The 22,909-nt window shown below is 55.4% G+C and overlaps 2 protein-coding genes across 3 annotated transcripts in view; one reads left to right on the top strand and one right to left on the bottom strand.

Annotated features, from left to right (window-relative positions):
* The first annotated feature begins 2,082 nt into the window (after positions 1–2,082).
* On the top strand, positions 2,083–16,435 carry ETV4 (ETS variant transcription factor 4). Of its 2 annotated transcripts, none has more exons than XM_030296767.1 (12): positions 2,083–2,175; positions 2,357–2,450; positions 2,678–2,725; positions 9,787–9,840; positions 11,022–11,148; positions 11,590–11,733; positions 11,995–12,263; positions 14,224–14,298; positions 14,454–14,522; positions 14,671–14,843; positions 15,092–15,193; positions 15,560–16,435. In XM_030296767.1, exons 1-12 carry the CDS (start codon positions 2,116–2,118, stop codon positions 15,782–15,784), a joined length of 1,440 nt encoding a protein of 479 aa, XP_030152627.1. In that variant the 5' UTR covers positions 2,083–2,115; the 3' UTR covers positions 15,785–16,435. The 2 variants fall into 2 exon arrangements, with proteins under 2 accessions (XP_030152627.1, XP_030152626.1); XM_030296766.1 differs by having other exon boundaries at positions 11,572–11,733.
* A 3,459-nt stretch (positions 16,436–19,894) lies between these two features.
* DHX8 (DEAH-box helicase 8) overlaps positions 19,895–22,909 on the bottom strand; it is a 31,664-nt gene continuing 28,649 nt past the window's right edge. Inside the window, exons 20-23 of the mRNA XM_030295564.2 lie at positions 22,372–22,500; positions 21,995–22,191; positions 21,356–21,535; positions 19,895–20,622 (exon numbers count right to left, since the gene is read on the bottom strand). Coding sequence (XP_030151424.1) covers positions 20,403–20,622; positions 21,356–21,535; positions 21,995–22,191; positions 22,372–22,500 — 726 coding nt within the window. The 3' untranslated portion in view covers positions 19,895–20,402. The remainder of the gene's footprint in view (positions 20,623–21,355; positions 21,536–21,994; positions 22,192–22,371; positions 22,501–22,909) is intronic.

Here is a 22,909-nt window from a genome sequence, read left to right as displayed (position 1 = left end):
GAGAGAGAGAGAGACAGAGTATAAGCAGGCAAGGGGCAGAGACACAGAATCTGAAACAGGCTCTAGGCTTGGAGCTGTCAGCACAGAGCCCGACAATGCGGGGCTGGAACTCCGGAAAGGTGAGATCATGACCTGAGCCCAAGTCTGACGCTTAACCGACTGAGCCACCAGGCGTCCCTCAGGCACTCCTTAAAGGAATGTATGCTCTGTAGACCCAGAGATTGTCTCCGAAAGAAGGCCGGGTGACTTCATGTCCTGTGTGCCCCCATGGCTATAGCCTAAACAGCCCCGCTCTTATCAGGTGTCTTGGTCACAGCTGCCTACCTGACACCCAGCACTATGTCTGGCACAATAAATGTTTGTTGAATGAATTGGTGAATGATTGAGGGAACAGAGCCTATGACCAGCTTTTTGGCTAGACTGAAACCAGTCCTACCCCCAGGTTCTCAGGTACCTTGAGGCTTTTCTCCCTAAGACTCTATGTTTGCTCTCAGGGTAAGGGGAAAGGTAGCTCAGAGAAACTGCACTCTCCGAAGTCCACGCTGGGGCCTCTGGTTTCTACTGCAATCAACAGAAAGTAGGTCACAGAGCAGCTCTGAAGAGCAGACCCTTGAGGAAGAGCCTGGATTCCATGCTAACTTACATTTATTGAGGGCCTACTGTGTATCAGTTGTTGTCGCAAAGCTTAATTCATTTAACTGTGGCCTCCAAGGGCTGTACAGGAGAATGTGGGGGTTGGGGGCTGTAAACCCCAGCTGTGCTGAGTGACCGCGGCCGGCCAAGTCACCACCCTCACTGAGTTTTCATTCTCAATCTCTGTCAAATGGAAACAATAGAAGCACTTCGCCAGGTTATGGGAATGAAATGAGCACGTGGAAGCGAAGTGCTTCATAAATGCTAGTTATTACTGTTCCTCTGGGCACAAGTCCGCTCGCCTCCCCGCAGGGCGCGCACACACAGGCATGTTCACACTCCCACGTACACGCAGATGCAGAGACGTGTGCAGACGCCAGCCGGGCCAGCCCGAGGAGCTCGCCGAGCTTCACACCCAGGGACACCGCGCAACCCCTCGGTGAAGCCTTCGGGTCCTTCGCTTAGCTCCTTTTCTCTCAGCTCTTTATGAATGAACTCCGGCCGCTGAGGAGTTTATTTTTTTATGAATGGGAGCCCAGGCCGTGAATGAAGCCGGGAGACAGCCCCTGCGTTCTCATTGGCCCCCGCGTCTGGGAAACTCCGCCCCCCACGGCTCGGCCGGGCGAGTCTCCGGATTGGCGGGCGTGCCCGGCCCTGGGGTTTCATTCACAAAAGTCAATGAAACAAAGGGAACGGGGTGGGGGTGTGGGGGTTGGAGAGAGAGTCGAGGCCGAGGCAAAGGAAATGCACCAATCAGCGGCTCCCCCGGGCTCACAACTGTCGGCGGCGCCCGGAAAACAAGCGGGTGCGCGGGGAACCCAGGGCCGGGGTTGCCTCGCTCCGGCCTAGCCCCGCGGCCCTCCGTGCGGCCCCGGGGCAAGCTCTCGAGCCCCCGGGGCTCCAAGACAGACGCCCGGGCCTCAGGTGAGGCTGCGGGAGGGGGAGGGAGGGAGAGCGTCTGTGACTCCTCGCCCCATCTCCAGCACACGCTGCACTCTTCAACTGCCGCCTCCGCAGATTCTAGGGCAAGGGGTGGGAGGCGCTGGGATTCCGGGTTGGAGGGGGCGCGGGAGTTGTGGGCGTGCGAATGGTGAGCGCCTCGCCCGCTCCTCCGCGCGCGAGCGCACACACACACACACACACACACACACACACACGTCTTATGTAACCGAGCTTGGGCAGAGCAGGGCTGCAGAAAGCAGCCGAAACGCCGAGCCTGGCTCCCAGGAGCAGGTGGGACCTCCTTTGGCGGGAGGGGGAGTGGTGGCGGCGCTCAGCTCGGCGGGCGGAAACCTCCCCATTGCCTGAGTGAGTCGGAGAAGTTTTGCTGTCGGACCTAGAGCCTCGGGACTGCCCCCCCCTGCTGCCCTTACCCACCCCCACCCAATGCCTTCCCAGGACGGTGTGCGAACGCAGCCCCCCCGCCCCCAGGTCTCTGCCCCCGCGCGGGGCCCTGGCCGTGCGGCCGGAGGGAGCGGCCGGATGGAGCGGAGGATGAAAGGCGGATACTTGGACCAGCAAGTGCCCTACACCTTCTGCAGCGTGAGCGCCGCGCCGGCCTCCACGCCCGCCCCCGCCCTGCACCCCGCCCCACAGCCCCTTCCCCGAGACCCCAAGGCGGTCCAGCGCTGACCGGCCCCTGTGTCACCCCGGGACCCCAGCCCCGCCCCCCAGGCCCCGCGGCCTCGGGGTGACTCGGGGGCATTCTTCCCCTTCCCCGCAGAAATCGCCCGGAAATGGGAGCTTGCGCGAAGCGCTGATGGTCCCGCAGGGAAAGCTCATGGACCCCGGCTCCCTGCCGCCCCCCGACTCCGAAGGTAAAGAGCCGGAGAGACAAATCGTGACCCTCCCCACCTCGCACACCCAGAGGGCCGATCCCGGAGCCCCCGACTCGTTCCCCAAAGGAGTCCCCTCCAAGGGACTCTGATCATTCTTGGGCCCCTACCACCAAGGGGGGGGAGAGGGCCACCCGGCTTGCTAGGGCTCCCTCCCTCTCACCATCACCTCCACCTCACCTTCTCCAATTCCATTATTCACCCCTCAGATCTCTTCCAGGATCTCAGTCACTTCCAGGAGACGTGGCTTGCTGAAGGTGAGTAGTTTTGTGACCTTTTCTTTATTATTGGGGTGAGGAATTCTCTGGAATTGGTATTCCAACCTAACCCACTTCTCTCTCCGTGCCTCAAGGAGTTCTCCAAGACACCCCCCCCCACCCCGCCCCCAGTTCCTACTCCCCGCTCTCCCCAGCGCCCAGTGTGGACACTTATATTGATATTTATTTTCTCTGCCCTGAGCCAGGCTTGTGTAACTAGGCCTGGGGATGAATCAGACCATTGTGTGGGGTATTTGCTTATTTGAATGGAACTTGGCCCCAGGCCCGTTTTCCTGGTAGAAATTTTCATTTGCAAAGTTGGTTAAGCAGCAGACACCAGGCCAAGGTGTGTGTTGGTGTGTTGGGGGTGAGGGGCGGATAAGAGACAGGAGGATGGGGAGAAAGAGCAATTAATATGTAACCTATGTGCTGGAGCTGCCAAAACATTGATTTTCACCCCCCTTGGTTTCTCCTCTTCCCAACCCCCAATGCTAAACAATTTACTGTCTGAGCCAAAAGCACAACAAAAGTTTAAATAATTCCTTTTTGCGGCACTTTGGCAGAGAGGGCCCAGGGCTTCCCCCCCAAACAGCCTTGATTGTAATTCTGATGGCATGTGATCCTCCCTCCTCCTTCCCTCCTGAATACCTCTGCCCTAGGCAAATTCCCCCTGCTTTGGCTGGGGTGTTTGCGGAGGGGTTAGCTGCGAGCTGGCTGGGGAGGGGTCAGGAGCTGGGCCTTCTCCGGGTAGGGAGGTGGGTTCTGAGGTTTTCTGGTTGGATCCACTGGTGTGTTTTGGTGGAGCCTCAGGGTGTCGCTGGTGGGGTTGCAGGTAGAAGCCTTATGGTATTTAGACCGTCTCTGAAAGGGAAGGGTTAATACCCCCATCTTAGGGTCCTTTTATTTTAACACTCTGGAAACCAAGAAACCGCTGCCCACTGGGAACCCCTTTCTAAGGGCTTTGCTTTAAAATCTCGCCATCCTTCCACCTGGGTATCTTTGGTGGTTTTTAAAGCTCAAACCCAGCTCCTCTGGAACCATCTTTAAAAGCTTCAGATAAAAGATCCTTGGAGTGAGACTATCTGTCTTGACTACCGTGGTATCCCCAAAATATGTGTGTTAATGGAACGACTATTTAGCATGGAGCAAACACTCAGGACGTTTTGTAGAATTTGTGGCCAACGGCTGCATGGGTGCTGGAGGGATCTGGGGTATTATACACATCTTCTCCCGACTGCAAGCCCCGTGTGCCCAGCCCTGAGTGACAGGCAGAGTATGCCCTGTCGGCCCATCCTCCTCCCGAGGTTCCGGAGCTGGGCTGGAGCTGAAGAACGCAGGGGTGTCAGTTTCCACAGTCTCTCAAAGACTTCCTTTCCCAATGCCTGATTTCTGTCTGGCTTGCCAGGCTTCTTGTCTGTCAGCGGAGGGTCCCTGTGCTCCCCACAGTGGGCAGCTCCCAGGGCTGTGATTTAAGGGCAGACTCGGAGGTGGGCATTTTGGCAGCAGCCGGTCCATTTGTGCCTGGTTCTGGAATGGGAAGGAAAGGAAAACGTTCTCTCAACCTTGGAAGCCCCACCCCTTGGCGGTGGGGGGTCTAGACACTGTGCATGTGTCAGTGTGAGGGCGAGTGTGTGTGTTTCAATGCTGCTGCCCTGGGAGTCCCTGTACATTTAAATCCAGTGGGTGGGGAGGTGGGGGTGGGGATCTCCTTGGTTCCCTCTCCTTCCTTCTGAGGGAGCAGCTCAGGTTCCCAGCTGGCGATGGATGGCCAGGCCTGAGAGGGGGATGCTGAGGCCACTGGCTCCTCACTCTCTCTGCGGAGACAGATGCAGCTGCCGGGGCCTTGTCCCCCTGCACCATCCCAGCACCACCCCAGCCTCCTCTCCTGCCTCTTCCCACCAGGTCAGTGACTCCCGAAGCCCAGGGGGGAGCTTTGGGATGGTAGGGAGGGGTCTAGCTTCTTTGGAAACTTGCCAGCGGTGGGGTGCACCAGGAGGAGTGGGACCCGGAGCCCAACCTCCCCCTCGCAAGTTTGATTTTTTTTTTTTTAAGCCCCAATTTGGAGAGATGCGGTGAGTCCTAGTAGTGTGGGTGGGGCTGTGAAGAATTCAGGGGATGCCAGGCTGGGTCCGAGAGGATGTGGTTGTGGGTTCAGTCTGGCGTCCGGGCTTATTTAGGGGTGAGTGTGAGTGGGGCTCTGTAGAGACAACTTAGACATCTTTGGGTTTGAGGTTTTTCTAGACCGTGGCGGGGGATTGGGGGGGGGGGGTTGAAGTAAGGCTAAGAGGGTGTGTCTGTTTTTGGGTATCTGTTGAGTTGCTAGAGAAAGGATCAGGCTGCTGTAGGGAAACCCAGGTTCGGGCAGGCTGAGCCCAAGCTGTGCCTGGTTATGGTAAAAAATGTGCTGCTTCTGGTCGAAGGTTCCTTTCTGGGCTTGTCGGGAGCCTTCGGGAACCCTCAGGGACAATGACTTTGTTCTGTTTGGTATTAAGGAACATTGAGTCTGGGCCGTGTATGTCCTTTGTATGAGGCTGGGGTCTATAATGTAGAGTCTGTGGATTCGCAGAATCTGTGTGGATAGGTTGCAGGGGTCCTTAAGCCCTCTGATACTGTGTGTAAAATCGTTAGGGGTGCACCATACACAAAGCAATGTGGATTTTTCTAGGAAGAGAAGATCCATAGCTTTTATGAGGTTCTTAAAGGGGTGGGTCTGTGCTCCCCTTTTCAGAAGGTTTACGGCTCCCAAATCTTCCTCCAAGTTCTCCAGTCCCTTTGCCCTTTGGTTTTCCCCCATCGTTTTTGCAAGCCGAAAAAGAGACCCTAGTGTGTGAAGGGTGTGCACGGAAGATGTGTGTCACCCGTGTGCTGCCGTATAGTAAAAGGAATTAGGGTGTGTGTGAATCTGTGTGCTTGCACGCTGGTGCCTCAGCGTGTCTGTGGGGCAAGATGGGGTTAATCCCCTCCCCCCCGTTTTTCCTAGCTACAATGCCTCCTTCTACATCTTTCTGTCTCCTCCCCGTCCAGAAGGCTCTTGGGGACAAATGTCCCTCCATAGATAGAGAACTGGTTCCTTCCAGTACAGAGGCTACCAGGGTGGGGGCAGGGTAAGGGTGAGCGACAAGGCCAGTGGTGACACCGTGGAGCAGAAGCCCTGGAGAATGCCTCCCCCTACTTCTACCGGAACTCCTGAAGAGGCCCCTTCACCCTGTGATCGGGCCCCAGGAAGGGGAGAAGATGATGGGGCGTATATGGTGTAGGTAGGTGGCTAACCTGGGGTGAGCTTAAGCTGCTTGGCTATTTTAACCTGCTTCTCTTGGAGCCCAGCCTGGGAGGCTTCCAAGCCCCTTCTCTTCTACTGACCCCCATATTGGAGGGATGATCCCCCAAATTCTCTCTTTCTGGGCATTATGCTGGCGTGGCACTTTTTCCACCCCCTCCGTAATCATCTGCCATGTCCCCGGGCAGATAAACTCCACCTTAGTGCCAGGATGGAGTTGGGGGTAGACCCTGGCACACTAGCTCGGCAGCCAAAACTCAGCCAAGTCAACAAATAAATAAAATGGCGTACACTCAAGACCAAACACGGTAATTAGAAATTCTCCTGCTCTCCAGGAACTCGGGGCTCGGTGTTCCTGTTCCTATTTCTATCCTTGTGGACAGTCTCTGATTGAGGCCCCTCTCCTATCCTTTTGGTTTGAGAAGCCAGTGTTCTGGGCAGGAGCCAAGCAGAGACTGGGGTTCACATCACAGCCCATTTTTGCCTTGGCTGATTTGTCCTGGCCCTGGGAAGAGGATGGCCTCTCTTTGGGAGGAGGGGCTGTGTGCGGGGGGGAGGGGCCTCCCCGGGGACTGCTGCGGAGTGGACATTGGGGTCAAACCTTTCGGGGGCCTGAGGCGGGAGGGAAGGCAGGATGACCCCTAGGGCTCTCTAGAGTCATGTGAACTGGCCTGTGACTGGCCTGTGACGCCAGCAGGAGATGCCCCCAGCCCATTACCTCAATGGAAACTGGCAGGTAATGAAGCCCCAAAGGGGGCCCAGAATGCGTCAGCCTCCCCCACGCTCTGCACCTCCCCTGCCCTGGGGACCCTCCCTCCTTGCCTAGGTAGCGGGGATGGGAAGGTTGCTTATCCTGCTCCATCACCCCCATCCTGCCAATTTTGGGGCTATCGCCCGTGGCTGGGCCAGAGGGCACATCGGGGATGAACTTGGCCCTTGCGCCCCGGAGCAAGGTTTGCTCCTTCCTTTTATCTCGTGTTTCCCAAACCTGACTTTTTTTTTTTTTTTTTTTTAAAGAGAGAGAGAGAGAGAGAGAGAGCGCAGGGGAGGCCGGGGAGAGAATTTCAAGCAGGCTCCACACTCAGTGTGGACACTCAAAGAGGGGCTTGATCTCATGACCGTGAGGCGCCCCTCAAACCTGCCTGTTCTTATGGGCCACCAGGGGTGCTTGTTAAAAGTACAGGCGCCTGGGCTTCAACCCTGCCTATGGAATTAGATTCTCCAGGGGTGGGGACCGGGAGTGTGTGCATGTTTAAGTAAACTTTACACCCAACGTGGGGCTCGAAGAGTCACATGTTCCACCTACCTAGTGAGCCAGCCAGGGGCCCCAGGAATGTGTACTCTTTCTTCTTTTTCTTCTTTTCATTGTATTTACTTCAGCTAGAGAGAGCAGGGATGAGGGGCAGAGGGAGAGAGAGAGGGAATCTCAAGCAGGCTCTACACTCAGTGCGGAGCCCGACGCGGAGCTTGATCCCACAACCCTGGGATCATGACCCCAGCTGAAATCAAGAGTCAGATGCCCTACCAACTGAGCCACCCAGGCGCCCCAGGGATATGTACTTTTAATGCCCTGGGGATTCTTGATTTGGGTCAGTTTGGGGGATGGTTGCCTTCGTGCCTCAGCTGTGCTTCTGAGTAGATAGATGCTGCCTGTGTGTTTTTGCCAAGGGACTTCGTGTCCTACTCATTTATTTGATCACTTTGGAATAGTTTCCTGCTGACTTCTCGGGAGTCCTTCTTTAGCTGCTGGTGGCTTCTGATTCTTCAACCCCTCAGTCCAATCCCTCTGTCAAGATGTCAACTATCCATAAACGTATCTTGAAGTACTTGGCACATCTGATATTCAAAGCAAGTTGGGGAAGAATCCTCCTGCCGAGCAATTGATCACAGCCTAAAGCATCCCTTGTGAGATGTGCTTTCTCTGGAGGGAGGACCTGCCTCTATTAAATTTAGCCTGTGTGTGTGGGAAGGGGGATGTCCTGAGGGAGAGGGAAGAGCTGATTTGTTAGGATCTCTGCCACTCTTGCTCCCCAGTCCACAGTGTCAGCTCCCACCAGCCTGGGGATGGGATCGTGGTATGTTTATTCACATAGTCCACAAATAAGGCAATGAGCATCTATTCTTAGCCAGACCCCATTTTCCAGATGCTGGGGTATCAGGAAGACAGAGAAAGCAACAGCCCCTGCCCTCAGGGAGCTTAACTTTCAGGTGGAGAAGGTAGACAACAAACCCATAAAAGTAAATGAATTAAAGAGATCCAAGTAAATTAATAAGATGCATCCACGTAGCTGTACATGCGAGGGAAAAAATAAACAAGGGAAGCGATGGGTAGCCAAGAGGGACCACTTCGGTGTGGGTGGTCAGAGAAGACGTCTGAGGAAGTGACCAAGTGACAGCTAGGACTTCGGTAGCCAGGAAGAAAAAAAAATACAGGCAGGCAAAGGTTTGGGGAAGAGGAATGAAGAGCTCTGGAGACAAAGGACAAGGAGAGGCAGGTCGGACAGGTAAGCAGGCCAGACCACGTGGGGCGTCAGAGGCCTGCTGAGAAGAAGACTTTGGGGTCCCTGCTTTAAGCAAGGAGAAAAGGGAGGGGCCTTCTATTGCAGAAAGACCACTCTGACAGCTGTGTGGCACCTGCTGTAGGAGGTAAGCGCGGAAGCAGGGAGTTCCAATATTAGAGGCTCTGGCTGAAATCCCAGGAAGAAACCATGGAGCCTCTGCTGACTGGGAAGCCTAGAGGCTGGGGTGTGTGTGTGCAGGGCTGGGAGTGGAGGTATCCTCCAGCCGTCTCCTCCTGCCCTTCGTCCTTCCCAGCCGTTCTCGATCTGGTTGTCGTCTCCGTCACTCTCCTCCTTGTCCACTCTGAGAGCAGTCTCCTTCCTTGGCTTCCACCACCACGTCACTTTCAAGCCACTCTCTTCCTGGAGTATCCGGAAGTTCTTCTTGGTGTCTACCCCTTCCCACTTCTGTTTGGACTATTCTTGAGAGAGGGGCAAAGATTCTGGGGTCCGGGGAGGGACTCTGCTATATTCCCTCCTGAAGGTGTTGGAGAGGCCAGGGTAAGCACTAGAAATTAAAGCTGGAATATCCAGGTTGGAGATCATGGATGAACTGCTGTTCTATTGCTGCCTAACCCCCAAACCCAGTGCCACCCAGGCTGGCACCCTGGGAGTGCTTCTCAGACCTCCAAGCTCGGAAACCTTCCTCTCCTAGCTGCACGCTGCAGACAGGAGGCAAGGGGACCTGCCCGTGTCCCCAGCCACTTCCTCTCCCACTGTCCTCTTATGCACCTCTCTTGGACCACCACCCTTCCTCTATTCCATCTTCTTCCCCAGGTTCTAGATTTCTAGATTTCACCCGGGAGGTTGTATAAAACACAGATTCCGGGGCCCGGCCCAGCTACAGAATCTCCCCATGTTATTCTAGGTTCATTAGGATATCCTGCAATGCCTGCCCATCCCAGATGTGACTCTGCTGGGAGCTCTGGGAGGGGCAGGGCTGCCTTCACTTCAGGAAAATGGAGGGAATAAATACAAAGCATCCAGGAAAAGACTCTGGAATCTGCTCAGACAGGTTCTGGGAACTTGCAGCCTGCCCTCCAGGGTCTTAATGGAGCGTAGAGATGGAGGGTGCTAGGACCTGGGGTGGGGTTGCCTTGCGTCCTAGGAAGGCTGTTTTCCCCTTGGGCTGGTGCTAATCTGCAAGGCCACCGCAATGGTGTCTCCTGGGGACTGCCATGGGGGGAGGCCCCACCCAGACTCACCTCTGACCTCTCTCTCTGCAGCCCAGGTACCAGACAGTGATGAGCAGTTCGTTCCTGATTTCCATTCAGAAAACTGTGAGTGGAGGGCCCTGGGTCAAGGGAGTGGGGAGTCGGGGAGGGCAGGAAATGAGTCATAGGGGTAGAGAATCACAAAAGATGAACTTGTTCCCTCCTAAAGGAAAGGGAGAACAGGGCTCCCCATTCTTAGGTTTGGACTCCAGGACTCAGTAACTGGGAGATGAGGCCCTTGGTCCAAATCGGGGCTTTCTGCATCCTGGCTGTGGGACGTGCGAACTTCATCTCTCTGATCCCCCACTTCCCAGTTTCCGAAATGAGGGGCTTGGATCAGCTCAGCAGGGTCCGGGTCTTCTTTTCTCAGTTACTTTCACGCACCCAGGAGCAATTTTGCCCCCAAGGAGACACGGGGGCGACGTCTGTAGATGTTCGGGGTTGTCACAACCGAGGGGGGGGTGCTACAGGCATCTAGTGGGTAGGGAGGCCAGAGGTGCTGCTGAACACCCCGTAATGCTCAGGACGGCCCCCCACAACAAGAATGACCTGGCCCTGTTGAGAAGCCCCGCTTTACTGTCAGATACTCCGGTCTCAACTGTCTTTGATAAAATGCAGGAAGGGCACATATAATGGAAAACAGGGAACAGTCAGTCACAGGCATTTGGCTCCACGCGGGAAGACAGACCCTCGCGCTCAGCAGACTTGGAACCAAATGTGCTGCTCGGCCTGGTGGCTGGGGTTTGCAGACCCAGCGGGGGCCACAGGAGAGACTAGTCTTCACAGAGAATCAGGACCATGTGTTTAATGTTGGTCAGCTGACGTGCAAGTAGGCTAATATCCAACCTCAGCCGGGGAAAGAAAGATTCTTTAGAGCACCAAATAAGAAAACATCTCTCTCCCTTGGAATTTTCCAGGGCGCTCAGGCAAACCACAGGCCCTGGGTTGGAGGTGCTCAATCCTACAAAGGTGTTTTTTTGGGGGTTGGGGTTGTAGTAAATGTTGGATTTTGGACGGTTTCTTTGGTTAATATTGGACATCAGCCCGACGTATAAAACTAGACACGGCGTCAACAGCCAAACTGTCTGACCGTGAGTCTCTGAAAACCGAAACCCAGAGAGGGGCTGAGTCTGCACAGGTCACCCAGCTGGCCGTCAAAGAGCAGAAGGTGTCGGGAGCTCTTCTGGCCTCTTCTGTGACCCGCTCTGGCCTTGTTCTGCCCCCACCCCCACCCCTCACCCCTGCAGTAGCTTTCCACAGCCCCCCCACCAGGATCAAGAAGGAGCCCCAGAGTCCCCGCACAGACCCGGCCCTGTCCTGCAGCAGGAAGCTGCCACTCCCCTATCACCATGGCGAGCAGTGCCTTTATTCCAGGTGAGCCCCAGCCTGGCCCTGGTGAAGGGCCGGGATGGGGGAGGGAGGGCGAAAGGCGGCAGATGCACTGCCACATAGACCACAGAAAGGATTTCTGAGCCCCTGTCAGGGGAGCCCCACGGCTCAGGATTTCCTCTGAGTTGTCGGGAGGAAGAACACAGCAGGGGGTTCAAGGGATGTGTGTGTCAAGGCCTGGGCAGAGCCTTTCCACCCGAGGAAGCCACCGGCCCACCCAGGGGAGAGGCATTCTCAGGATTCACAAAAGGAGAAAAAGAGTTCGCTTGGGGCCCGGGCCTTTCCCAGCACCTTCTACTCGTCCTCCTCCCCTGATCCCTGTGACTCACTTCCCGGGGGGGATAAAGGGTTCAAAGATGCTCGCCCAGCTTCTCTGCCCCCTCACCCCCATCTCCCCCTCAACTCCAGTGCCTATGACCCCCCTAGACAAATCGCCATCAAGTCCCCCGCCCCCGGTGCCCCTGGACAGTCGCCCCTGCAGCCCTTCTCCCGGGCAGAACAACGGAGCTTCCTGAGATCCTCCGGCACCTCCCAGCCCCACCCTGGCCATGGGTACGTCGGGGAGCATAGGTAAGGAGGAGGTGGGCCCCGGCCTCACCAGTTCTTCCTCAATCCCTGAGTGTTCTCCACCTGCCCTTAAGAGACCTGGCGTGGGGGGAGGTAGGGAAGAAGGGATGTCGACACCCCACCCCCGACCCTGACGCACGCGCACACACACACACACACACACACACACCTGAGCCCACTCCGCAAGCTCTGGGGGTGGTCGGCGCGAGGACCCAGCACGGCTCAAATTAATCTCTTCTTCCTTCTCCCTCCAACCACACCCAGCTCTGTCTTCCAGCAACCCTTGGATATTTGCCACCCCCTCACATCCTCCCAGGGAGGGGGCCGGGAACCCCTCCCAGCCCCCTACCCACACCAGCTGTCGGAGCCCTGCCCACCCTACCCCCAGCAGAGCTTCAAGCAGGAATACCTTGACCCCCTGTACGAACAGGCGGGCCAGCCACCAGTGGGCCAGGGTGGAGTCAGCGGGCACAGGTACCCAGGGGCGGGGGTGGTGATCAAACAGGAGCAGACGGACTTCGCCTACGACTCTGGTAAGAAATGCTCCCGGGGAGGGGGAGGAGGAGTTTGGGGGGCATCGCCGGGGAGGGTGGCATGTGATCAAATGGACAGTTCCACTAGACCCAGAATGTCTCCCAAGTGTTTTACCCACCCACCCCCACGCCCATTTACCAGTGCCTACCTCCAACCCACCCAACCACTCGCTTTTTTTTAATGGAGGTTCAAAACAATTGTCATTTTCCAGTCAGCAAACTTGTACTCAGATAAAAGATGAGTGGTTTGCAGGTCCTTGCCCTCAGGCAGCTTGTGACTTCCTAGGAAGCCTTTCTTCCTGTTTCTCTTCAGCAAGGGTTTGAGGTTATAATGACCTTACCGGCCTGGAGTGTGGGCTTGTGGCGCTGGAAGACACAGTGATGAATAGGATGTGTCCCAGTCCCCACAGAATCCGAAACACATAAACGGATTTGAACGAAGAGAAACATGAACCCGCAACTAGCCAGGCTCAGTTCCCAACTGGAACGCGGGGTGACTGTGTGGTTTCCACCTTCTTGTTGGGGCCTCCGGGTTGATAGGGCCGGATACCGAAATAGGACTGCTAGTTCCGCCTGGCTGTGAACAGGAGTGAGATACGCTTAGCTACATTCATAAACAGCTGGAATTCAAAGCCTCAGGTCCCGAAGGGAGGGCCTTTCTCATTTAGGAGGGACCCAGAAAACCTTGGTTTCTGTTCCACTGTTGCCATCCCCAAGTTTGAATTCATCTGCCAGCTTGTATGAGAAAAATAAATACTGAGGTTCGAGTAGGCGCAGAGCTGGCTAGAGCTTTCGAATTTCCCTTTTCCTGATGTCCAGTCTTTCAGGGGTAGGGGGATGAACCACAACTCCCCCCCCCCCCAATCCAGGGCTGCCCCCCAGTGAGAATCAGAAAGGCGCGCCTCTCCTCAAACCCGGGGCATTAGCTGAGTCTCACCAGGCAGTGAGGTGGAGGAAGGAGAGGGAAATGCTCTCGCTGCTGACCTTCAAAGGATGTAGACCGGAGGAGATCTGGTTACATGCCCTTGAACTCCTGCCCCTCCCCCTTCAGCTTCCTCTCAATGGAGTCAGGAATTCCATTCACAAAATGGAGGCATGAATGAGCCCACCCTCCCGCCTCCTCCCGGAGGTGTCGGGTTTCACCATCTCATTCATAGGTGGGAGTGGAGGGGGTAGGGCGGGAAGGGGCTGGGACTTGAACGGGTGGCTTCACACAGCCGCCTCCTCCAGGTGGAGTAGGGATATTTCCATCCTAGGGAGTAGAATGAAAAGGGAGTGAATATGCTCTGCTGTCAGAAATGAAAAAAACACGGCCCAGTGCCCACTGCCTTGTCCCCAGATACAGATACATTCTGGCTTCTGGCGTGCTCTCGCTCTCCCCCCTTCCTCCCTCTCTCTCGCTCTCCCCCTCTCCTTCCCTACCTACCTGCTAGTCTTCCCCCAGCCCCCGACCTCGGTTTCCTCCCTCCCTAAACACATGCTCAGTGTGCTCTCTCTCTCTCTCTCTCTCTCTCTGTCTCTCACACACACACACACACCACACACACACACACACACACACACACACAGCTAGGAACCCAACCTGCTGACCGGAGGTTAGCCCATTCCAAGGGAGTCTTAGGCATGGACACTGAACCCTTTCCCCGGAGGTTCATCCCTCCCCTTCCTCCTCCCCCTAAACTCACAGGAAACAGCTGTTCCCTGGAATCTTGGGCCTTGTGCAACAGTTTGCCAGGCCCAGCTGCTGCCGGCCATGCCCTCTGGCCCAAACTTCAAGCTGAGAGGTTCAAGCCTTGTGCCCCCTCTGGGTGAACTTGCCTTGGGATTTGGTGGTTGGCAGGCAGCTGGGAAAAGAACCGGAAAGCAGGCTGGCAGGAAGGAGTTCTCGAATGTGGGTAGGACTGCTGCCCCCACCGCAGCCACCTGTAACATCACCCTTTCTTCTCTCCTCCCCTCCCAGATGTCCCTGGGTGTGCATCAATGTATCTTCACACAGAGGGTTTCTCCGGACACTCTCCAGGCGACGGGGCCATGGGTAAGGCAGCCCCCTCCTCTCCACCAAGCCCTCCAAGGTGGAGGAAGGAGTCTTGCTGTCGGGGAGGGTCTCCTGTGCAGGAGTCCCTCTGGACTCTCTGGAGGCTCATATCGATGAGCCCCCAGATCTGAGTGACCCCCAACTTCCTCCTCAAGGTTATGGCTATGAGAAACCTCTTCGACCATTCCCAGATGATGTCTGTGTTGTCCCTGAGAAATTTGAAGGTCAGAGAAGTGACTACGAAAGGGCCAGGGTCTTACCCTTGCCTTCTGTGCCCCCCCCCGAGAATCACAATACCGCTGGGGAGGGGAGATGGGGTTACTTGGGGGACCAGGAGGCACAAACCTGACACCTGCTTTCTGTGTTCCCCAGGAGACATCAAGCAGGAAGGCGTCGGAGCGTTCCGAGAGGGACCGCCCTACCAGCGCAGGGGCGCCTTGCAACTGTGGCAATTTCTGGTGGCCCTGCTGGATGACCCAACGAATGCCCACTTCATCGCCTGGACTGGCCGGGGGATGGAGTTCAAACTAATAGAGCCCGAGGAGGTGGGCCTCCCAGATGTCCCCACCTCTCCTCCCAACATCTCTGGGGCCTGGAGATAACAGGATCTGGGAATGCGGCACATGCCTCCCCTGACCTGAATTCTTGTCAAACCTGGGTCTGTGGGCTGCTGCTTGGTCCGCAGGACCAGCTTCTGTTTTGCACGAAGAATCTCAGGTGCTCTTTCTGACCTGCCCCCCGCTTTTGTCTGCTGAGCCAGCACCAGCATCCCAAACCTCTGTCCCGTCCCCAGGTTGCCAGGCTCTGGGGCATCCAGAAGAACCGGCCGGCCATGAACTACGACAAACTGAGCCGCTCGCTCCGATACTACTATGAAAAAGGCATCATGCAGAAGGTGAGGGGCCAAGGCCCCAGGGCCGGGGCGGGTGAGAGGCAGTAACTGTGGGAAAGGTGATGGGGGCAGGGGAGCATTTCTCAGCAAGTTGGTGGGAGCCGATAATGAACCGGACAGAGGGAATGAGAAACTGTGGACAAGATTTCCCTCTCCCCAGAAAAGTGCTCAAACAGTAAGTGAAAAGCCCAAATGTGGAGACATTGAGATTGGAGAACGGGAACTCTGTGGGGAGCTGGCTTCTCGGAGGAGCCGGCACGGGAGAGATGTGCCCCACGCACCTGCTGGGACCTCACCCAGGGCTGCGTCCCCCAACCCACACTCACCTGGAGGAAGAGCTAGGCCCACCCAGCCCCTCTCTTCCCACAGGTGGCTGGTGAGCGCTACGTGTACAAGTTTGTGTGTGAGCCTGAGGCCCTCTTCTCCCTGGCCTTCCCGGACAATCAGCGTCCAGCCCTCAAGGCCGAGTTTGACCGGCCAGTCAGTGAGGAGGACACAGTCCCTTTGTCCCACTTGGACGAGAGCCCTGCCTACCTCCCAGAGCTGGCTGGCCCTGCCCAGCCCTTTGGCCCCAAGGGTGGCTACTCTTACTAGCCCTGGCCGCTGCTCCCCTACTGCCGGTGGGTGCTGCCCTGTGTACATATAGATGAATTTGGTGTTGGGGAAACCCTCACTCTGAAGCCCGCAGATGTCTTTGGAGCAGATCCCTGCTGGCCCACCAGTTGCCCCTGCCCAGACTCTGAACCGCTCACCAGAGTTGATGGGAAGGAAAAGCGGAGACCCTGCAAGTGCAAAGGTGGGGTCTAGAAGCTCCTCTGGAGATGTCACCTCCAGCCTCTTCCCAGGTTCTACGTCGAGGCCCAAGCTTCACTCCTCTCCCCCATCACAGAGAAAAGAGTCTGCTCTGTTCTGGGGGACAGAAGGCGCGTTTCCCACTTTATCCTGGTGGAGAAGGGTGCACTGAGCTCCCCAGATCTCCCACTGTGGGCAGACAGAAGTCTGGATCCTGCACTCCGCTCCAAGCGGTGGCCCTGGAGGGTCCTGCTTGTCCATTCTTGGTGCTGTGTTCCCAGAGGCAGGGGGAGGCTGGAGTAAGGAACCTGGGGTGGGGGAGGGGCTGCAGGGTAGAGGCAGGGGAGGGCTGGGTTCCTGCTCCTAGGGCCCTTTGCCTCTTCTCTGCCTTTTCCTAGGCCCGGGCCTGGGATTCCACCCCCACCTCCACCACATCTGCCAGACCCCAATAAAGGCCCCTGCTTCTCCTTAGCATCCTGTGTCCTCTTTGCCACCATGGGAGAATTGGGGTTGGAAAGAGCCCCAGCTTTGGGGCAGACGATCAGAGTTTGGGGCCTGGCCCTGACATGTAACTTCCCTTATGGATCTGGGAGAAGACAGTTCGCCTCCGATTCTTTTCCTCTGAAAAATGGGCTGTTACCTGGCCTCTCCTCCTCCCACGATTATTGTGTCCGGGTCCTGGAAGAATGGTTGAAGGGTACTTTTATAATCTGGCCTGGTGACCCCTGGCCACCAGGCATCTTCCTGCCCAGGCAGGGGCCAGATTGGGCTACTGAGCTTGGAGGCCCTCCGGGGGCTTCCTCAGGCAGGGTTTGGCCTGTGGGTTCTATGATGCCCTTCCCATGGCCATGCTACCCATGTCTACACCTCAACTGTGTGTCCCCCCCTCCTGCAGTGGCTCTAGGTTGGTTTTTGCTGAAAATGGGGACAAGAGTTTGTATGGAGAGGGTCTGGAGAATGGAGAGAGAAGAAAGGCACCCGGGCAAGAGGGTGTAGGGAAAGGCCAGAGCAGGCCCTGCATGCTGACCTGTGGAGGAAAAGACACTACATCTTCAGGGAAAGGGGAGCAGAAAACACGTGCCCCTTGCCCAGAATCCTGGGGCTGTTCTCTGTGGGTGCTGGGAGAGGCAAGGCTGAGAAAGTGGTGACACCTGGAGGGAGTAGACCTGATACCCCTCGAGGTGCGAGGGGGCAGAATGGAAGGTTCTAGACCCAGCCCCTGTGGAAACGGCTTCCCAGGATCCAGGCTCTGGTGAAAATGTATTCTTCAGGTAAACCAGAACTGCAGCGCCGAGGCTGTGCTGGCCCAGCCCTCCTTAGGGCTTGAACAGCCTGGGTCCCCAGTCCCCAAGCCCTCAAAGGAAGGGTACTGGTCAGCCACTATGCACAAATAAAAAACAACATTACTGTTCTTCCTAGAAACCCAAAACAACAACTTTTATAATTTAGAGCAAGGGAACAGAAACTTTTAAGATACAAGTTTTAGGGGCACCTAGGTAGCTCAGTCGGTTAGGCATCCAACCAGCTCAGGTCATGATCTCACGGTTTGGGAGTTCGAGCCCTGTGTCGGGCTCTGTGCTGACAGCTCAGAGTCTGGAGCCTGCTTCAGATTCTGCATCTCCCCCTCTGCCCCTCTCCACTCACACTCTTTCTCTCTCAAAAAGAATAAACATTAAAATTTTAAGTAAAACACAAGTTTTAAAAAATATACGTGTTTTTTAAAAATACATATAATGTAGGGGCACCTGGGTGGCTGTCGGTTAAGCGCCTGACTTTGGCTCAGGTCACGATCTCACGGTTTGTGAGTTTGAGCTGAGCCCCACGTTGGGCTCTGCTGACAGCTCAGAGCCTGGAGCCTGTTTCAGATCCTGTGTCTTCCTCTCTCTCTGTCCCCTCCCCTCCTTGCACTCTCTCCCTCTCTCAAAAATAAAATAAACATTAAAAAAAAATCTTCATTAAAAAAAAATGCATGTAATTTAATTCCATATTAAAGCCAGGCTCTTACGGTAGGAAGGTGTAGAAGTCCATGGAAACCCTGGGGTCCTGCGTATGTGTATAGGAGTGACAGATTTGGGTGAGAAACGGTGTCCACAGCCTGAGACACATGACCTCTACCCTCTGAAATGTTTATTAACAAGTCACTCCTCACAGCTCTTTGTTCAAATCCTTAACCTTGGAGGGCCACCGCTTAGAGGTGGCAGCTTCTAGCAACCACCAGGGGAAATCAAGCTCCGGACTGGATGAAGGTAAACCCTAGACCGAGGAGCCTGACCCAGCGGTAGAGTTTACATGAGCCCCATGGGGATGGTCCCCCCCACGTATGCAAGCACAGACTCAACACGTGCACAGGGGCAGGAAATCCCTGAGCTAGGCTCCTGCGGGGTGGGGTGAATGGCCTAGAAGATTCCAGCTCCCTGCAGGAGACCCACATCCTCTCCTGACCTGTCACTCAATCTCGGGAGATACTGTTTCGAGGAAGAGAAACAAGGGCCCCATTGTGTGGGAGCAGCGGGCAAGTTCTTCCCAATCTGGCCCATCTCCCTCTGAGCAGGCTCAGCGATGCTGCCGACATGCTGTTTCCTGATGGCCGGTCCGAAGGTCAGACATCAACCACCTTGACATAGCAGAGAGACAGCTCTTGGGACAGTTGTTTAAGGAACACCCACAGAGCCAGGGTCCTTTGCTCACCTAACCCACAGGAGATGGCTAGCCCTGCTGTCTCTCACCTTTGCCTGTGGAACAAGTCCTTCTCAACCTCAGCTTCAATCCCAAACCTCCCCACCCTGCCCCCAGGGCCATAACCATCTCCTAGGTGCCAATGTCTTTGGTGCTGGGCGCTCAGCTGGGGCAGGCAGGCTACCAAGCCCGGAGGGAGTTCTTAGAGACTGGGGAGCTGGGTGCCCAGCCCCTGCTTTGCTCTCGGCCTCCTCCTCTGTAGATCCCTGCCTCTCTCTCCCCGTAAGGCCTTAGAGGTGAACACACAAAGATCCCCTGCCCTTAATTACCGGCCAGGGCTTCCCAGGAGCAAACAGAATTGGAGGCGCTCGCTCAACTCAAGGAAGGGGTGGGGATCTCAGTCAGCAGACTCCCTGGCCTGAGCTCTTCTCTGCTGGATTCTCTCTGAATCGTCTTTAGGGTGGTCAGTTTGCCGCCCAGCAACAGCCTACGTTCTTTCACATCCTAGAATGTCATAAACTCAGCATCTGGTGGACAAGTCAGTAGTTCTATACGAGGTGTCCAACCCCCCAGGGGCTTCCCTACAAGCTCCACATCCAGACCAGCTTTCCAGAAGCTCTGGAAACAACCTGGCCTGGCAGCATCTGTGGGATGTCCTTCAAAGTCAAGAGCTTCCTTGGGAGCCATGACAGGGGCACTGGGAGGTGGCTATTCCCCAACCAAATGCTACAAGAAACCCACTCGGCAACAGCAAGCTGACTCTGAAAGGGGTTCGGTGGGTTTTCTGTTTGTGGTGGGGGGACGAGAGGCTTTGACCATAAAAACCCTTTGTTAAAGCCCATCGAGGACCTGGGCGGGGGGAGGGGGAATAAAAACAAAAAACAAACAAAAGCTGTGACGTCCCTTGCATGTTTCAAAAGGAAAAAGGACACGCTGCACATTGTGTGGTGTGCAGCGGAGGGAGCCAGGAGAGCCTTCTGTATCCCACATGCTGCATCTGTAACCACTCAGGCGCCCAGACTGGGGCAGTGGATGTGGTTAATCATGGGACCGTGTGCAGCCACACCGGGCTCGTGCGGGTGTCAAGAGATACGACTGCAGGCTTGGGCTATGTGTCACCTCCGAGCCCAAAGAGGCCCCAAGCTCTGGTTACAGGGGACTCTCCACCATGTGCACCAAAGCCACAAATCTCCCCACCCTGGGCCCAGGCCAATATCCTAACCTTTCAGCTAGAAGAAACAGCCACAGAAAACCATTTATGTTTCGTTAAGAAAATAAATATTTCCAAGAGGTTAAGCGAAAGTACAGGGGCTGGGCAGGGGCAGAAGTGGGGCCAACACTGTCAGTGAGCTCCGCGGCCCCTTCCTCCAGAGTCCCAGCTCGGGCGTCGGGGCCCTCGCTACGTCTGGGCGTCAGATGCTCGCAACTCCGTTTTCCCATCCTAGGGCTCCACGAGTTGCCCATTTTGTGGAGATGATGCCATGTACTCCCATACTGGCTGCGAGCCCCGGCTGGCCACAGTGCCTTGAGGTGGTCAGGGCTGGGGGCTCTGGTCAAACCAGGCGTAAATCCCTGTTTCTATTTTGACCACCAGGGAAGAAATAAGAATCAAGTTTAGAAAACGCCCAGTGAAGATATTCAGTCACTGGACGGCTGCATCCTCAGGACCAGCTCTTCATCAATAAAAGGGAGTCCAAGCCCTGGGCCCCCACTGCAGGAGAGGCAGACAGAGAAGTGTCACCTCTCAGCGCCGTCGGAAGGCCCGGGATATTCTCCAAGCGTTGGGTTCCTCGTAGCGGTTGTACAAGGGTTCAAGACGCTGCTGCTTCTTCTGCTTGCTTAGCTTGGTCGGGTCGGAGACCTTGAAGAAGGCTGGAGCAAATTCCACAAGCCACCTGGGGTCGATAGTGGTGACCTCACGCATGTACTCCTTCGTGGTCAGTACCAGCTCGTGATACACCACCCTGAGTGGGGCACAGAGATCAGGCTCAAGCCTCCCATCCAGGCTCCACTCCAGTCACCGTGGTCCCCTGTGGGACTCAGCTGAGCTTGAGTTTTACCCTCTTAACTCCCCTGCCTGAACCCTCAGGGGACTGCAGTCTCTGTTTACGACAGCCACACCCCAGTACTGAGGAGCCTGCACACCTCTACCCACGAGAAGGCTGTCAGGAGGCTCCGGCCCTAACTGGTTAAGTGACACGAAGCCAAACACAGCCCTTCTCTGGACCTGGCTCCCTGCTCTGTGGAGCGTGAGGGTGGTTTTTCAGGCTGTCTACACAGACTCTGGGGCCCTGAAGAGGAGCCTCGGGGGCTGCCACAGGGACTGGGGAAGGCCACGCAGCAAGGCTCTGCATCTCCGATCCTCCCTGCAAGGCAGCACCGTGGTTTCTTATCAGTTTGATATTAGGGTGGGTAAGAGTCCAATTTTTTAAAAATGTTACGTAAAAAACTTGTTTAAACCACCTCATTAGACAATCCCTAAAATCCGCCTTCCCTCTCACCCCTATGATTTTATTTCTCTTTAACAGGCCGGATACTGTGCCTACTTCAGGCTTCCACTGTTCTAGAAACAGAAGCAATGTCGGAGGAGAATGTGCTGGGTTGGGTGAACACCTAAATGTAAAATGGCAGTAGAATTTACAGGTTCTTTCTGTCCACAACTGCCCCCAGACCCTGGCCCTGCCCCTGCCCACCTACCATTCTGGCTGTCTATTGAAGAGAGCACTGGAAGGGTGGATGTAGACCACCTGTTGGTCAATCAGTGTCCGGTAGCCCTCCTGAGGGTCTTTCTTGGCAGCATTCCGGAAGAATCCACTGCAGATGGCCTTTTGCACTCGGACTGTGGACTTGCCACAGGAGACCACATCCAGCTTGTGTCTAGCAGGGCAATAAATCAAGGGAAGATAAAGATGGGAGACTAGCTTGCATTCAGAGGTTCTGTCTTCCAGAATGATGGTGCCCAACACCCCCACCGTGGGTCCCCAGAGTCTGGGGTTCCCCTCTGGAAGAGGTACCTAAAGGTACCACAGGCACAGCTCCACAGTGGGCAAGATGGATACAGTAAGAGCCAGAGATCTTATTCAACTCTACCAGTAATGTCCCAGAGGCCTGTAAACTAAGCATTTTTCAACAACTAATAAGTCAACCTCTTAGGAACTTTCTGAAGTGATTCTCAGCTGCACCCTTGCTTGGAGAGAGGTATAACAAAGATGGAAAAACTGGAGGAAAAAGCTTATGTGAGGGGCCTGTAACTTCTCTCGGGTGCATTTAGAGATCAACAGACATGACGGTCAAGCAGGTTGAATTCACACATGGGGAAAAGTCGCCAGATGGTACCTGTCCATTATGCCTAACATCTGCTTGCGAATATCCTGGGCCCGACGCAGCGAACGAGCCTGGATGAAGTTCTCATAGCACCAGGGGTTGGAGAACTTGTTGTTCTTCCAGGAGTTGTACACAGCCAGCAGGGTGAGGTGGTCCCCTTCGGTCTGGTGGAATTTAGCTTTCTTTTGATCTGCAAGGGCTTGTTTATCCTGCCAAGAAGTGGGATAGAGGATCGTTTTCTGTCCAACAGCTACTAAGTAATCACCCAGCAGTTCCAGGGAGCCCTATGTGACCCTGTCAAGTGTCCACTGTAAGCACTTCAGTGGCAACAGGCTGATTTTACCCAACTTCGCCACACCCCTACCTGAATTTGAGTCTGAACTCCCTACCTTGGGCCTGTAGAAGACATTCTGCACAGACAGCATGGACACAATGGTCAGCATTTCCTCACTGCAGCCCAGATGCACAGACATGATCAGCATTTTGCACAGCATTGGCTCCAGAGGGAATTCTGCCATCTAGAGGGAGAAGAAGAAACTACAGTTGCCCTGGGGAAAACCCGTCGGTACTTGCCAGCATCAGACACTGATGGTCCGAGTGGGCAACAGACCACAGGACATTGACTCAAGCATGATGATGTGAGTTGCCTCTCTCTATCAGAAGAATGTAGTTTTTTAATTTCCCAAATAAACCTCAACGAAATGTATGTGACCAAAGACATAACTATTGTCGGGACAGATGGGAATTTTGCAGACATCTTTTAAAATTTAAACTCGATAACATATCCTGAAGAGGGGTACCTGGGTGGCTTAGTCGGTTGACCCTCCAACTCTTGACTTCAGTTCAGGTTATGATGCCACAGTTATGGGATCAAGCCCTGTGTTGGCCTCTGCACTGAGCATGGGGCCTGCTTAAGATTTTCTCTCT

The sequence above is a fragment of the Lynx canadensis genome, chromosome E1 (genome assembly GCF_007474595.2).
Source record: "Lynx canadensis isolate LIC74 chromosome E1, mLynCan4.pri.v2, whole genome shotgun sequence".
In the NCBI taxonomy this organism is placed as follows: domain Eukaryota; kingdom Metazoa; phylum Chordata; class Mammalia; order Carnivora; family Felidae; genus Lynx; species Lynx canadensis.
Note: the sequence above shows the minus strand (reverse complement) of the source record. Positions and strands in the feature narration are given on the sequence as shown.

Coding starts and splice junctions, on each gene's coding strand:
- ETV4 (XM_030296766.1), top strand. CDS start 2,116: ATGGAGCGGAGGATGAAAGGCGGATACTTGGACCAGCAAGTGCCCTAC. Junction 11,149..11,571: donor GAGCAGTGCCTTTATTCCAG/GTGAGCCCCAGC, acceptor CCTCAACTCCAG/TGCCTATGACCCCCCTAGAC. Junction 14,844..15,091: donor AACTAATAGAGCCCGAGGAG/GTGGGCCTCCCA, acceptor TCCCGTCCCCAG/GTTGCCAGGCTCTGGGGCAT.